The sequence below is a fragment of the Somniosus microcephalus genome, chromosome 11 (assembly GCF_052327205.1).
Source record: "Somniosus microcephalus isolate GS21.2 chromosome 11, FLI_Smic_1.0, whole genome shotgun sequence".
NCBI classification, from domain to species: domain Eukaryota; kingdom Metazoa; phylum Chordata; class Chondrichthyes; order Squaliformes; family Somniosidae; genus Somniosus; species Somniosus microcephalus.
Window position 1 is genome coordinate 22,673,364 of NC_140997.1, and position 15,943 is coordinate 22,689,306.

At 45.1% G+C, this 15,943-nt stretch overlaps 1 protein-coding gene across 4 annotated transcripts in view; it reads left to right on the forward strand.

Moving 5' to 3' along the window:
* Positions 1 to 15,943, forward strand: part of rnf216 (ring finger protein 216) — a 226,999-nt gene that overhangs the window by 76,215 nt on the left and 134,841 nt on the right. For all 4 annotated transcript variants that reach the window (XM_086000328.1, XM_086000325.1, XM_086000327.1 and 1 more), the window contains one exon: positions 4,641 to 4,719. In XM_086000328.1, the coding sequence (XP_085856454.1) occupies positions 4,641 to 4,719 (79 nt within the window). The remainder of the gene's footprint in view (positions 1 to 4,640; positions 4,720 to 15,943) is intronic.

Here is a 15,943-nt window from a genome sequence, read left to right on the forward strand (position 1 = left end):
GGAGGGTCTCCAAAAAGCGGAGCTATCCGCCCGTAGAGGACCTTCTCCCGGGCAGCCGGAGGATCTGTCAAGAGGATTCCCGACAGATCGGAAATGCCAGTTTCCAGCGCACGCGCAGTGCATGCCTGAAACTAGCATTTCCGATGTCCCTACGGGTGGGTACACAGCGCGTACACACCCGTAGGGATCGGGATATCTGGGCCAATATCTGAAGTTTTACCGTTAATTATCTGTTTGTGTTTTTTGGTTGGGTGCTGAATGTGGTATGAAGCTGAAGGTCTAGCTTAAGCGCCAAATGTTTGCCAAAACACCAGTTTAACTCCGGGCTTTTCTTTGAATAGTTGCATGGGGTTGCCATGCTGTTCTGGTTTAGATTTTCTTTTTCGGGGAACCCAAAGTCTGGCTCCAGCTGTCATCTGAACCCAGAGATTAGATTGCAGCCTTTTCACTGAAGTGTTTGAGGTTTGGTGGGGAATAGAAGTAAGAAATAACTGCCGACACCAGCTGAAAAATAAATTCTGTTGGCGCATCTATTGACTGACGCATGTCTCGCGCATACAGTATTTTTTTTCTTGCTCGCCTGGAGACAGTGGCCCAGAATTTGCGGTCGGTGGCGCATTGAAAATATTAGAGCGCGCAAAACAAAGATTGGGACTCTCGCATAAAGGCAAATCTGAAATAAAGATGAACAAACTTTATTTATTTAATTTTTTTTTTTTAATTTAATTTTCTTAAGTTTTAAATTTTATTAAAATGGATAAATTTGACACTGCACAACATTCAAAGAGTTTTTCAGGCCCATAACCTTTGTTTAGCCGTCAATACGCTGTTAAAACCCCAGTTACACCTAATCCCTTTGGGTCGAACTTTTAGTGGGGAATTTAACCACGTAATTACTGCGGAAGAGCCGAAGTTTCTGTAAGTTTCCCTGATTTGGGTGATTACACTGATTGCCGGCTGTGTGTGTGTGGGGGGCGGAGGGGGCGCAGCGCAGCCTGTGTCGGAGCAGTGAATGATGGACCGCAACTTCAGGGCCGCCTGCGCCAAATCCCAAAGTTGTCAGTTCCAAAGGCGGAACGACCGCGAACGCTGCCAGTTCGCCGTCATCCCGACTGTAAATTCCGGGCCATTGGCCCAGAAATTCGTGTCAGGGGCTTCCCGCGGGTGCAAGCCCCCGACCTACACTTACCTAGCACGCCGACAGTTGAGGCCTGGGCCTGCGTGGATTTCCTGTCTGTGGCCCGGTCCAGCTCCCGGCGCGCTGTGCTTGCGTGATCCAGCGGCGTAGTTAGTGCGATGCGTCGGCTGGGATCACGTGAGCACTGGGCAACCAATCGGAGGAAGGAAAAGTCCATTCATGAGTTTGACAGAAAGAAGTCAAACTCATGAAAACTCCGGGCGCCCAAAACAGTACTTAACCTTAAAATAAATTTGAAAAAAAATCACACTATTTAAATCAACTATAAATAACATTAAATAACTATTTTAAACAATAATTTAAATTTTTCAAAAAAATAATTTTATAAAAAATCGAGGCTAAAATACACTTGCCTTACTGTAAAGTATTTAAAAATAATAAACCTGTGGAAAAAATGTTCTAATTTTAATTAATTGACCACTTACCTTTTAAAATGAAGTCCTTGCGTTTGGTTTTTTAATGTGTAAAACGTAGAGGCCTTCACGCACGGACAAACCTGTAAAAAAAGAGGAAGTTCAACGCGCACGCGCAGACTCCTGCGCGCACGCGTTCGACCTCTGAACCCCTTGGTTCAGAGGATCGGAAATGCCGGTTTCCTGCGCATGCATAGTGCATGCAAGAAACCGGCACTTCCATCGGGCCCACGCGTGAGTACTCGGTCCGTACTCACGCGTTGGGACCCGAATTTCTGGGCCAATATTTGTTTCCTGCTGAAATAATGGTTTCGCAGGCGGTGACCACCTTCTGCTACCTAGCCCAACAAATGATTCTTCATGTGTAAGTTTAGACCGAGGAACAGGAGCAGGTCATTCCGCCCCTCGAGCCTGTTCTGCCATTTAATTGGATCGTGGCTGGTCTGAGTTTTAGCTCCATTTTAACCGCCTTGGTTCTGCAACTTTTAATACCCTCGCCTAACAAAAACCTATCAATCTCAGTTTTGACATTTTCAGTTGACCCCCCCCAGCCTCAACAGCTTTTTGGGGAAGAGAGGTCCAGATTTTCACCACCCTTTGTGTGAGGGAGTGCTTCCTGACATCACCCTGAACAGCCTGGTTCTAATTTTGATGTGATGCTCCCTTGTTCTGAACTGTTCCACCAGAGGAAATAGTTTCTCTCTCTCTACCCTGTCAACTCCTTCAATCATCTTAATCACCTCAATTAGATCTCCCCTTAATCTTCTATAGTCGAGGGAATACAAGCCCAGTCGATGCAACCTGTCCTCATAATTTAACCCTTTTAGCCCCGGTTTCATTCTGGTGAGTCTTGCTGCACCCACTCCAAGGTCAATATATCCTTTTGAGTTGCATATTGTTAGACCACAATGTTCACCTGTGCACTTTCCCTGGCAAGCTATCCGGAACCATAAAAACCTGCCTGTTACTCACCCTCCCCCTCAAACCCAGGATGTTAAGTTCATGACATAACTGGTGAGAGTGAGGCTCAAGCACTTTATAAATCATCTGAATCCAAAAGTCAGTGTACCTTGAACGTCTTCCCCGGTGTGTCAATTATATATAGGTGCTAGTTTAAAAGTGGCACTGAGAATCTTAGCAACAGGCCACCTGTTTAAAGATTATCCTCTTTCCTCCTCCCAGCCCCAAGTTTATTTGAAAAGATCCCCAGATTGCCTTTCCTCCCGAGAGGAAATATCCTCCGTTTATCCTCACAGAAACCTGCTATTTTCGAGGTCCCTTGGGTTGAATTTTCCCACTTGGATGATGCGTCCAGCAGAGTTTTCTCCAAATGGTGACTGTAAACCTGAGCGTGGCTGAGCATCCTTCTTACTAATATATACAACTTGGCGATAAATCCCATCCTCCACCCCACCCCCCCTCCCCCCTCCCCGCCCGGGCTGACTGAGCATCCTTCTCACTAATATATACATCTTGGAGATAAATCCGATCCTTGCCCCGCTCCCACCCCCCCCCCCCCCCCTCCAAATCACTGGCCTGCCTGCTCAGGTGGATGTAACAGATTCCGCGGCACTCTTCGAACCAGAGCGTGGAGTTCAGCTGGTGTGCTGGCAACCAACACCACCAGAATCACCTTTCATTTGCTGTCTGTGGGCTGCGCGCAAACTGTCTGTCACATCTGCCTACTTAACAACAGCGACTAACTTTGAAAGCTAGTTGTAAAACGCTTTGGGGCATAAGGCGCTCTAAAGCGCAAATTCTCACATTTTCCTTTATATCGAATTAACTGTTTAGTCATAATTTAATATCCTAACTTTTTTCTCCTTTCCCTTTAGCGGTATTTTACTTCCTATGCCTTCTGTGATGTTTGATGATTAATGCCGTTTGATGAGGCACCAGCGGGAGACCGAGAACAGGCGAGCTGGGCTGTACCTGTTGTCGATCTCTGCTGCAAGGTGCAGTGCCTTGCTTCAGTGTGCTGCTCCATCTGCTGGTCAGACTGAGAGCGGACAAAGCTTGTCCCAAAAAACAAGCAGGGTTGAGTCACGGATGCTGCTGGGACTTGAACTGGCGTGTTCAGCCGCATGAGCGACTGAGCTACTTTTGTTTAGAATTTTATTTTAATTGTACTGATGTCCTTTTTAATGTCTCGTGTGTTACTGGATATTACCAGTTGGCCAGCTTCCATATTTGCATGAACTTGCTGTCAGAGGCATTGTCCACCTCTATATATTGATTCATATGATATGATGCAAAATGATCTCTAGTCAGATATTGTCACGGTAATAACAGTCTAGGTAGTTGGAAGAAGAAACCAAACTCCAAACTAAACGGCGATAAGAGCTTTATTATGTTGTATTACAAACTAAAATATGGGCAAAGTATTTTTCTCCCTTGTCTCCTGAAGTCGCTGACTCTTGCTGGGGTACGATTCCACAGGTGCAGACATCCTTCCGTTGTCTTGCCGAAGTGTCCATTTATTATGCGTGAGCCTGAACAGTGATTGTCTGCAGGCAGTCGCCTCACGGAGGGCACGACAGCCAGCATTGATGCATTTAAGGGGAAGCCAGATAAACATATGAAGGAGAAAGGAATAGAAGGATATGCTGATGGGGTGAGATGAAGAGGGGTGGGAGGAGGCTGGTGTGGAGCCTAAACACCGGCACAGACCAGTTGGGCTGGATGGCCTGTTGCTGTGCTGTAAATACTATGTAATATGTGAGTCTGATCCTGCCTCACCGAATGCCCACACATACACACAATTTGTAGTAAGAGCTTCTGGACAGTCGGCAGTAATGGAGACCCTCACTGATGTGTCTTTTTCCTCCATACTGGAGCCAATTTTATCCCCCTAACTGCTGTCCTGCCTAAGCTCAGCTAACAGCACAAATCAGGAATTAAATCTGGGACCTGTAGTGCTGTACGGTATTAGGCATTACCTTTACTAAGCAGGTAATTGGACGGACATATATGAAGAGTATTTGCACGTGCTGTATTGTTTAAGCTCCTCTCTCTCTCTCACTTTCCAGGTGCCCGTTCTGCAACTTCCCAGCACTACTAGACAAAGATATTAACATGTTCAGCTGTCCCAACCCACGCTGTCGAAAAGTAAGAACCTGCTTCCTTTCTTAAACAACAGCGGCCTTTGAGAATTGTCTTCTGCATTTGGTTGCTTTTAATCTGGTTTCAGTCATTCATAGCGATGCACAACTCCGCCTATTGTGAGTTTTGTACCGTGTCGTATCCAAACAAGGTTAGATGCAACGGTGGCATTAGATGTTGAAAGTCTGCTAACGGCCAGATAAAAACGAGGAATGGTGACTGGGCAATGCAATTGCTTCTATGTGCCTTCTCATTTAAGAAGGATTCTTGTATGGTTGCTGTAGATTTCACTGCCTTGTCTGGGGGGAAAATGGGTAGATGAAGGTCATCTTGTTCCCAATGTATGACATAACTTAACTATCAGCTCTAATTAAAATAGTTGTAGATCAATACTGCATCGCCACCAGTGATTATTGTATGTTATGAATATACTGTGTTCTAGAATTAATCCGTGCTTCAGTCAAGGTCAAACCAGAAAAAAATCATCATTTTAACGGTAACCTCCTGAATGTGTATTGTGATTTTTAACTGCGCTGGACAACATTTCTACAGCTAAACAATGCATCGTAGGCAATGAACAAACACTTCATTAAAGCAGATTCAATGTTGTGCGAATGAATGTGACTTAAGATGCTAATGAGATGGTATCTGTAAAGGAGAGTGATATAGTTAGTAACTGAGAAAAGGGTGTGGAATTTCAACTTGGACAGAGACCAAGGTTGAAGAGTCGGTTAAAACTGCAGTTGGGACGGTGTAGGTGAAATTAATACAGGCATCCATGTTGGACCATTAACCTGTTGTCCGGAAGAGGGTGCAGGAAAGATTCAGAAAGTTAAGGGTGAAGCAGATTCCCTGAGCAAGTGGTTGGGAACAATATGTCCAATAGCTCCTTGCTTTCTAACACGGGAACTTCGAGCATCCATTGGCGAAATTGCGTAACTGAGTTTACTTCCTTCGTATTTCGGTACGTCTCATTATACAGGAAACTTTGCTATCTGGCACCGACGGGACCGAGCTGTTGCCGCCCCATCAAAACTGCCGGACAAACCAGCGCTAATGTTGAAACATACGGAGATTTTGAGCTCCATATCTGGCAACAAACTCTTGCTTAGCAACAGCTTCAGCGAGACCTTGCAGAGCCTGACTGGTGAAAAAAAAAAAGCAACGAAAAGAAAAAAAAAACCTAACGAAACAGCTCCTGATTTTTGCCGGTGGCTCAAGCATTCCGGACAGTTAACCTCCGGATAAACCAAAGTTTCCTGTATTTGGAAACAAAAATCTGGATTGTGTCTGCACACTGAATTAAATCCACATAGTTTGGCAGAGCAGAGCGTTGTATTGCCTGAAGCAGACTAAGGGACTGTAAGAATAATAACGATGCAAGTCTGGGAACCTGTTTCTTTCCACGTAATAGTCATATTGAGTCTTAGAGTTATACAGCACAGAAAGAGGCCCTTCGGCCCATCGCGTCCGCGCCGGCCATCAAGCCCTGTCTAATCTAATCCCATTTTCCAGCATTTGGTCCGTAGCCTTGTATGCGATGGCATTTCAAGTGCTCATCCAAATGCTTCTTGAATGTTGAGGGTTCCTGCCTCTACCACCCTTTCAGGCAGTGAGTTCCAGATTCCAACCACCCTCTGGGTGAAAAAGTTCTTCCTCAAATCCCCTCTAAACCTCCTGCCCCTTACCTTGAATCTATGCCCCCTTGTTATTGACCCCTCTGCTAAGGGAAAAAGTTCCTTTCTATCTACCCTATCTATGCCCCTCATAACTTTGTGCCCCTCATAATTTTGTACACCTCAATCAGGTCCCCCCTCAGCCTTCTCTGCTCCAAGGAAAACAACCCCAGCCTGTCCAGTCTTTCTTCATAGCTGAAGCGCTCCAGCCCAGGTAACATCCTGGTGAATCTCCTCTGCACCCTCTCCAAAGCAATCACATCCTTCCTATCGTGTGGCGACCAGAACTGCACACAGTATTCCAGCTGTGGCCTAACCAGCGTTTTGTACAGCTCCATCATAACCTCCCTGCTCTTATATTCTATGCCTCGGCTAATGAAGGCAAGTATCCCATATGCCTTTTTAACCACCTTATCCACCTGTTCTGCTGCCTTCAGGGATCTATGTACATGCACACCAAGGTCCCTCTGATCCTCTGTCTTTCCTAGGGTCTTACCATTCATTGTGTATTCCCTTGCCTTGTTAGTCCCTCCAGAATACATCACCTCACACTTTTCAGGGTTAAATTCCATTTGCCACTGTTCCACCCATCGATATCGTCCTGCAGACTGAGGCTACCCTCCTCGCTATTTACCACCCACCAATTTTCGTGTCATCTGCGAACTTACTGATCATACCTTTTACATTCACATCCAAATCGTTAATGTAGACCACAAACAGCAAGGGACCCAGCCCCGATCCCTGCGGTACCCTAGCTTGTGTTGGATTCAGTTCCTGCTTGCACTGAGGCAGTTGGAGTTGGACAATATAAATTTAACACTTGAGTTGGCGTCTATAGTGGTGCAAGTCGCGATTTGAGGCTGGTAGCGGTCCATTTATTGTAATATTTCAGTTTTGTAAAAGTGTGACATAGTGAGCTTGCCAGGTTTTACTGAGATCCGTTCCAAATACTGTAAGTACATATTTTTTTGTAAGCCGCTTTGTATTTTTCCCCACTTTTTTTCCTTCATCACATCTTGAGGCACTCTGTGTCGTAGTTTACCACTGCTGGGAGATGCATAATAGCTGAAGGTCCACAGCCCATTGGATTAAAAGGTGTTTGAAGTAAAAACAATATTGGAAATGCATCGGAGCATGTGGAAGATGGCTTTCTGTTTTGGTTGAAGACAGGATTTTAGAACGGGTCCGGGCGACCTACCGTAGACTACTAGTTCAGCACCACTTGTAAACTTCATCTATTTTGGTGGTTTTTCAAGCAGCAAAGTGTTTGCTTTTTTCTTCTTTAGTTCAGAAGCGTCAGACGAAGTGTCATGGAATGCCCACTAGATGGTGCTGCAGGACTGTGCATTGATGTAAGCAATGCATTCAAACCAGTGAGAATCATAGAATGGTTACAGCACAGAGGAACTCCATTCGGCCCATCGAGCCCGTGCCGGCTCTCTGCAAGAGCACTACAGCTAGTCCCGCTCCCCCGCCCTTTCCCTGCAGCCCTGCAAATTTTGTTCTTTCAGGTATTTATCCAATTCCCTTTTGAAAGCCACAATTGAATCTGCCTCCACCACCCTTTCAGGCAGTGCATCCCAGATCATAACCACTCGCTGCGTAAAAAAAGTTTTTCCTTATGTCGCCTTTGATTCTTTAGCCAATCACCTTAAATCTGTGTCCTCTGGTTCTCGACCCTACTGCCAATGGGAACAGTTTCTCTCTCTCTACTCTTTCCAGACCCCTCATGATTTTGGACACCTCTATCAAATCTCCTCTCAACCGGCTCTGCTCTAAGGTGAACAAGCCCAGCTTCCCTAGTCTATCCACGTAACTGAAGTCCCTCATCGCTGGAACCATTCTCGTAAATCTTTTCTGCACCCTCTCTAAGGCCTTCACATCCTTCCTAAAGCGTGGTGCCCAGAATTGGACACAATACTCCAGTTGAGGCCGAACCAGTGTTTTATAAAGGTTCATCCTTGCTTTTGTACTCTAAGCCTCTATTTATGAAGCCCAGGATCCCGTAAGCCTTTTTAACTGATTTCTCAACCTGTTCTGCCACCTTCAATGATTTGTGCACATATACCCCCAGGTCTCTCTGTTCATGCACCCCCTTTAGGATTGTACCCTTTAGTTTATATTGCCTCTCCTCATTCTTCCTACCAAAGTGCATCACTTCGCTGCGTTAAATGTCATCTGCCACATGCCCGCCCATTTCACCAGCCTGTCTATGTCTTCTTGAAGTCTATCACTCCCCTCCTCACTGTTCACTATACTTCCAAGTTTTGTGTTATCTGCAAATTTTGAAATTGTGCCCTGTACACCCAAGTCGAAGTCATTAATATATATCAAGAAAAGCAGTGGTCCTGGTACCGACCCCTGGGGAACACCACTGTATACCTTCCTCCAGTCTGAAAAACAACCATTCACCACTACTCTCTGTTTCCTGTCACTTAGCCAATTCCGTATCCATGCTGCCACTGTCCCTTTTATTCCATGGGCTTCAACTCTGCTGGCGAGCCCATTATGTGGCACTTTATCAAACGCCTTTTGGGAGTCCAAGCACACCACATCAACCGCAATACCCAATCAACCCTCTGTCACCTCATCAAAAAACTCAATCCAGTTAGTTAAACACAATTTGCCTTTAACAAATCCGTGCTGGCTTCCCTTAATTAATCCACACTTGTCCAAGTGACTCTTAATTTTGTCCCAGAACGGAGAAATCTCCTGACTATCGGGTTGGAGGGGTTTGGGAAAAGATTGATAGTACAGAAAAATTGTAAGTTTCCGAAATCTGTTCTGCATTCTGCTTGTATGTGCTCTTTGTCACTTGTGTTAGAGACAGTACACTTTGTACCTTTCCAAAAGAGATTTGTCTTTTTGGGACAAATTATCAGGGGCCTAATTTTCAACATAACCTGATGTAATGTGACAATTGTATAAGAAGCGAAGAGAACAAGAAAATAGAGTTCTGTTTTATGTGTGATCATATTGATAGGTACTATGGTTTATTAGCCTTTTGAGGACATAGTTTCAATTTTCTTGTATTTTAAACTTTACTTTTAGCTGCGGGCTGGGGTAGTGCTCCAGTATATTACACCAAGGTGTGGGGAAATACCAGTTCATGTGCATCATTCTCATCAAGTTGCTCTTTGATCAAGTTGTTGGGAGATACTTTAAGGAGGGCAGATCAGCTGAAAAGCTATTCTCTGTGGGCAGGGGCGCCCAGATTCAAGGTGAATTGCTGTTCAGAATTTGTTTTTATTCGTTCGTGGGATGTGGCCGTCACTGACAAGGCCAGCACTTATTGCCCCATCCCTAATCGCCCTCGAAGGTGGTGGTGAGCTGCCTTCTTGAACCACTGCAGTCCGTGTGGTGAAGGTACTCCCATAGTGCTGTAGGGAGGATGTGCCAGGATTTTGACCCAGTGACTATGAAGGAATGGTGATATATTTCCAAGTCGGGATGGTGTCTAACTTGGAGGTGGTGGTGTTCCCATGTGCCTGCTGCCCTTGTCCTTCTAGGTGGTAGAGGTCGCGGGATTGGGAGGTGCTGCCGAAGGAGCCTTGGCAAGTTGCTGCAGTGCATCTTGTAGATGGTACACACTGCAGCCACGGTGCGCCGGTGGTGGAGGGAATGAATGTGTAAGGTGGTGGATGGGGTGCCGATCAAGCGGGCTGCTTTGTCGAGCTTCTTGAGTGTTGTTGGAGCTGCACTCATCTAGGCTTATTCAGGGAAAATTAGGAATAAATATCCTGTGATTCCATTTTCCTTGGTTGTGTCCTAGAACTTGCATCCCAAGACAGAAAGTACAGAAGAGTGCTCTGACCACTTTATTTTATCTTCACCACCAGCCCCCTTTCCGTCTCTGCAGAATCCCTCACCTAGCTTTTCCTCAGTGAGCTCAGAAACAATGTCCTGTTGAGAATTGTGCATGCAAACTTAGTGTTGTGTATATTTAGTCATTTTTGTGCAGATATGACGGAAGGCCCATTTTGATATGTAATAGGCAGACTGTATTCACAGAATTAAAGTAAGGTTTTAAACCTTTAAAGGCCTCTTATGGATGCTGGCGGTACTCGGGCTATATTGGGTGCATTGTGTAACAGGAAAAATAGTTGCTGAAAGTTGGTTCTTGGCCTACAGCCAAGCATCTCATTTATAAGGCAGTCGCCATGGAAACAATTGAAAGGGAAGTTAGGCTGACCTAGATAAATGTGCCAAGTGCAAGTTAAATCTTGGAATCTGTGGAATGAGAGTGTGCCAAACGGAAACTGAGATGCAGGCTTTTTTTAAAAAAAAAACCTGAAGAAACTTGCTTCCTGCTCTGAAAGGAATACATTTCTACAGGGCAGAGTCGTTCACGTCAAGTCGTCCTAGGATGCGATGAGATACTGAAAACAAAATTGGTACAGCGTGATCCGAAGTGAATGCACTGAGCTATAGACAGCAAAGTTTTATTTGAAACGAGCTAATAGTTTACAGGTGTGTTTATTCAGTGTTTGGTCCCCTAAAAGGTTATACCTAACAAGGTGATGGAATGCTGCCTTCTTTAAAACCTTCAGCAGAACCTCCAGAGCCTGCCCAGTTGTTGTCTTGTGTGCAGATCTGCTTTTAGTCGCAGTGAGGTTTTGAGATGTTAAGGGCATGACTGCATTCCAGGCTTTATATGAGTCTTGCTGTCACTGCACTTGCAGAAGTGCCAGGGTTTATAAGTAAAATATGGCAAGTCGTGACGGACGTTTCCTTAATTTATTCAGTTACACCAAGAGTGTCATATTTAAAATCCTGCCACCATATACTAGGATGATGGAGCCGAGAGTCTGCCCCATTGCAAATCATAAAAATCTTCATTTTTTTTTATAGGAGCTTATAGCTCCGCCTAATATTGTAGCAGTTTAAAAATAGTTTCTGTAACTATTTGAGAGATTGTCGTTGTGAAGAAGAGAATGCACAAACTGGGTTTAATATTGACGTGTTCGAGTGCGGGCGTGGTGATTTTCCTGCAGTTTTTTTTCCCTCAAAGTCTTTATCTGCAGACAGGTCCAGATTGGCTGACCAACCACCTCAAGCTTGTGATGTGCTAAGATATCTACGTTTGCAACGACAAGGGGAGATGTTATCATTATCTCTATTGGTTGAGCCATCAAAAACTAAGCTTTGTTTTTCAAAATCTGTTCGAGTGCAGTGTGTCAGAATTAGCATCTCCTGGTTAAATCCGGGTGTGGGGCCATCTCCTGCTGTTGTATCTTTGTTCTGCCTTTTGTTCGGTAGTTCAGACTCCAGAGGCAGCGAAGACTGGGAATAGATGTTAACAGCTATTGATGATGATTGTTTCAGTTATTGTGATTTCACTGTTGAGCTCCGTGTTGGGGAACTCCATGGACACTGAAGCATTCATAAATGTGTTTTTTCCAATGCAGTTGTAACAATTCTGATAAATGGGCTCTTAAGAATCGTGAAATGATGATGTTGGACTCAAACTGGTAAAGCAACACTCTAAAAGTTAAATAACATGGTTCTATCTAATCCCCTGATCTCGTCTTGCTTCTGTATAATCTTACTTCTCAGGAAATGTATTCACTGTTTTTAGCCTGAGCTGCGTGTCTTGTTGAGCCGTTTTCTGGAGCACATGGCCAGTAGTATTTAGTTTGGTGCGTGCACCAGTGGTGAACGGGATTAATGCTTCATCCTGTGCAGTGCTATTCCAGATATTTCACACACAAAGGTCAAGCTTCAGGTCATCTGAAGCACAGCCTTGCTGTGGAAGCTGACACTTGTGTTAATCATGAGTAAAAAGTATTGAGGGAAAAAGCCAAAAATGTAGCCCGAATGTGGTGTGAAGCAGACTTGTTGGCCTGTTTCTGCAAGAGTGCAACGCCTGGTTATGCAACTTTTAAAAGTTGTTTTCCATTTTGGCTTATGTGGTGGAGGTCCTGTGGAATACTTGGGGAAAGAGAACGTGCAGTGTCTGTATTAGAGGGCCGACGCACAGGAGGAAATGCGAGGAATGAGATTAGTTATTAATAACGAGCCCTATCCTGGAGGGAGTTGGCCCGGTCCACCCAAGAGCACAAAATGCAGCTTCCTGTACCTGTTTCCACAAACATGTTCGTGCATTTTAGTTTCTTTGATGATCACCGTATCCAATGAAGTACGAAGATTTAAAAAAAAATTTTTGTAGATGGTCAAAAGAACATTTAAGCTACAAATTACTGTAAATGATGATGGCAAACAAGCTGTTTTTGCAGAGATGTTAACCTACTTTTTAAGTGGATTAATGCCTCCATTTGAAATAGCAGACAGAGGAAATTTCTGTTCAGCTTTTGTCGGTGATTATCAGCAACAGTGTTTTCTGGCCCCGTGTGTTTTAAGGTTTCAAATACAGAAAATGTTTGAAACGCACAGCCGATTGATGCAGAAGGGGGAAAAAAAGGCAAATGAATGTCTTAATGTGACCATTCAACAGAATTCGCTTCAACGGTTTTGTTAATGATTTTAACCCACCCCGACCCCCCCCCCCCCCCCCCTTGCTTATTCACAAAAGGGAGATCAGCTTGCTCTCGATTGACGTAATCCCCCATCAGCCTTGAGGTCTGGAATAGGGGACCGTCTTGTGAATGTCGAATGCACTGTTGGTTGGGATTACCATAGGTGTGTCAGTTCTCAACACACATTAACATGATGTATCCAAGGTTAGATCCCCAATGAATGGAGCGGGGCACAATAAAGCTGAATTGAAGCCCGTATGTTTTTTTTGTGTGTAATTTAAAATATCTGTAGCCCTTCCAAGATAAATGATTTTTGGTGGGAAAGGCAGAGTTCCAGTAAGTAGTGTGCTGTCAACCAGACGACGTCTAGTCAGAGGGCATGGAGAATAAATCCCACGCAATCAGCACTCCATCCCTTTCAGTCATTTCTAAATCCACCGCTGCTACACGTGCCTTTGTGTAGTTTTGATTTTTTTCCACCGTGAATGTTGGCTATATCTGCAGCGTATTTTATGACGAGCCCAATAGCCCACTGTTCATACTTGCCTGTAAGTAATGCCATATACTCTGGGCTGTGTGGGGGGGGTGCGGGTGGGTCGGGGGGGGGGGGGTAGGGTGTCAGTATTCTGGGAGGCAGTCAACTTTGGGAAGCTGCTGATCAGCTGTTCCTCACCTAGGTTAACGTGCGGTTGTCTCCCAGGGTCACTTGAATCTGTCGGTGTTAAGTTTGCCGTTTTGTCCATTCTGAGCTCGGCTGCCAGGTGGAGCATTTTTCAATCGTTGGAGGGTGGCAGAAGGAGGGAAAAGCGATCTCGACCAAGGCTGGAAAATGACACATACCAGCGAGCCTCTGGCACCCAGTTGTTGTTGCTTCTGAACCTTTTTTGGTTGCCTATCACTCCGACCCAACTAACTAACTCAAAGTGTATGCTAGTCAAGTTTTGTGTCATCATCAGGGGCCCTTTTTTGTTGAATGAAAAGCCATTCGAGGTGAGTATTTTTGTAATTACAGAGGAACATTTCTGGGAGATGTCAATATACAGCTGGAACCTCCTGGTCTCTCTGCTGAGTGCAACTCCACCATCTACAAGGCACATGTCTGGAGTGTGATGGAATACTCTCCACTTGCCTGGATGAGTGCAGCTCCAACAACGAAGTTTGACACCATCCAGGACAAAGCAGCCCGCTTGATTGGCACCCCATCCACCACCATAAACATTCACTCCCTCCACCACCGGCGCACCGTGGCTGCAGTGTGTACCATCTACAAGATGCACTGCAGCAACTCGCCAAGGCTTCTTCAGCAGCACCTCCCAAACCCACGACCTCAACCACCTAGAGGGACAAGGGCAGCAGGCGCATGGGAACACCACCACCTGCAAGTTCCCCTCCAAGTCACACACCATCCTGACTTGGAAATATATCGCCGATCCTTCATAGTCGCTGGGTCGAAATCCTGGAACTCCTTCCCGAACAGCGCTGTGGGAGTACCTTCACCACACGGAATGCAGCGGTTCAAGAAGGCGGCTCACCACCACCTTCTCAAGGGCAATTAGGGATGGGCAATAACTGCTGGCCTTGCCAGCGACGCCCACATCCCATGAAATAATTTAAAAAAAGATCGAATTTTAGAATCTGACAGCACAGCAAGAGACCATTCGGCCCATCGTGGCTGTGCCGGCTCTTTGAACGAGCTCTCCAATTAGTCCCACTCCCCCGCCCATTCCCCACAGCCCTGCAATTTTCTCCCCCTTGAAGTATTTATCCAATTCCCTTTTGACAGTTACTATTGAATCTGCTTCTCCTACCCTTTTAGGCAGTGTATTCCAGATCATAACTTGCTGCGTAGAATTATTTTTCTTCATCTCCCCTCTGGTTCTTTTGCCCGTTTAACTTAAATCTGTGTCCTCTGGTTACCAGCTCTTCTGCCAGTGGAAACAGTTTCTCCTTATTTACTCTATCAAAACGCTTCGTGCTTTTGATCACCTCTATTAAAGCATCCGTTAACCCACTCCGTGGACCCTTGGGTGGAAACGGGGAAATAATAACGTGGTATGTTTTTCTCCCCATTTAACGTGCCCCGTGAAGTAATAAGGAAGCGAAGGAAAGCTGTGAGGGATCCCACAAGTATTCCACTTCCAGTGACCCCTGCAATAACACATTCATGGGCTAATTGTGAAAGACTGTGCCAGCTAGGCTGTGCAGAAACAGTTGTTTATTAATTTACAGCAACAGGAATAACATGCTGGTAAGGTAGCAAATACAGAATACCCAATGACCGACCTAAAATCAATTGTCCTTGGGGATGCCAGTTTTAAAAACTCTGGAAAAGCACACCATCAGAAGCAATTGATACTGTTACAAATTAAAGGCTTTTAAAAGCTGGATTCGATACTGGCTGCAAACAGGACTGGAGATGACGAGGTTAGATGCAGCTGATTAGATTCTCCGCAGAACACCCTGATCTTGTGCGTCTGGGTCCTTGCACGCCAGAGAAAATGTTAGAAACATAGGAGCAGGAGTAGGCCATTCGGCCCCTCGAGCCTGTTCCGCCATTTAATGAGATCATGGCTGATCATCCAAACTCAGTACCCTGTCCCTGCTTTCTCCCCATATCCCTTGATCCCTTTAGCCTTAAGAAATATATCTAACTCCTTCTTGAATATATTTAATGAATTGGCCTCAACTGCCTTCTGTGGTAGAGAATTCCACAGGTTCGCCACTGGGTGAAGAAATTCTTCCTCCATCTCTGTCCTAAATGGCTTACCCCTTATCCTTAGACTGTGATCCCTGGTTCTGGACTCCCCCGCCATCGGGAACATCCTTCCTGCATCTAGTCTGTCTCTTCCTGTTAGAATTTTATAAGTTTCAATGAGATCCCCTCTCATTCTTCTAAACTCTAGCGAATATAAGAATAATCGACCCAATCTCTCCTAATTTTACCTGGTAACTTTTATCTATGGTTAGGAAATGCCTCAGAAGATTACATAAATGGAGTAGAATTGTAAATAAACTGGGTCGAATCCATGATTGACCAAGCTGTCTTTTTCTTTTGCTTTTAAACAATGTATTTTTTAA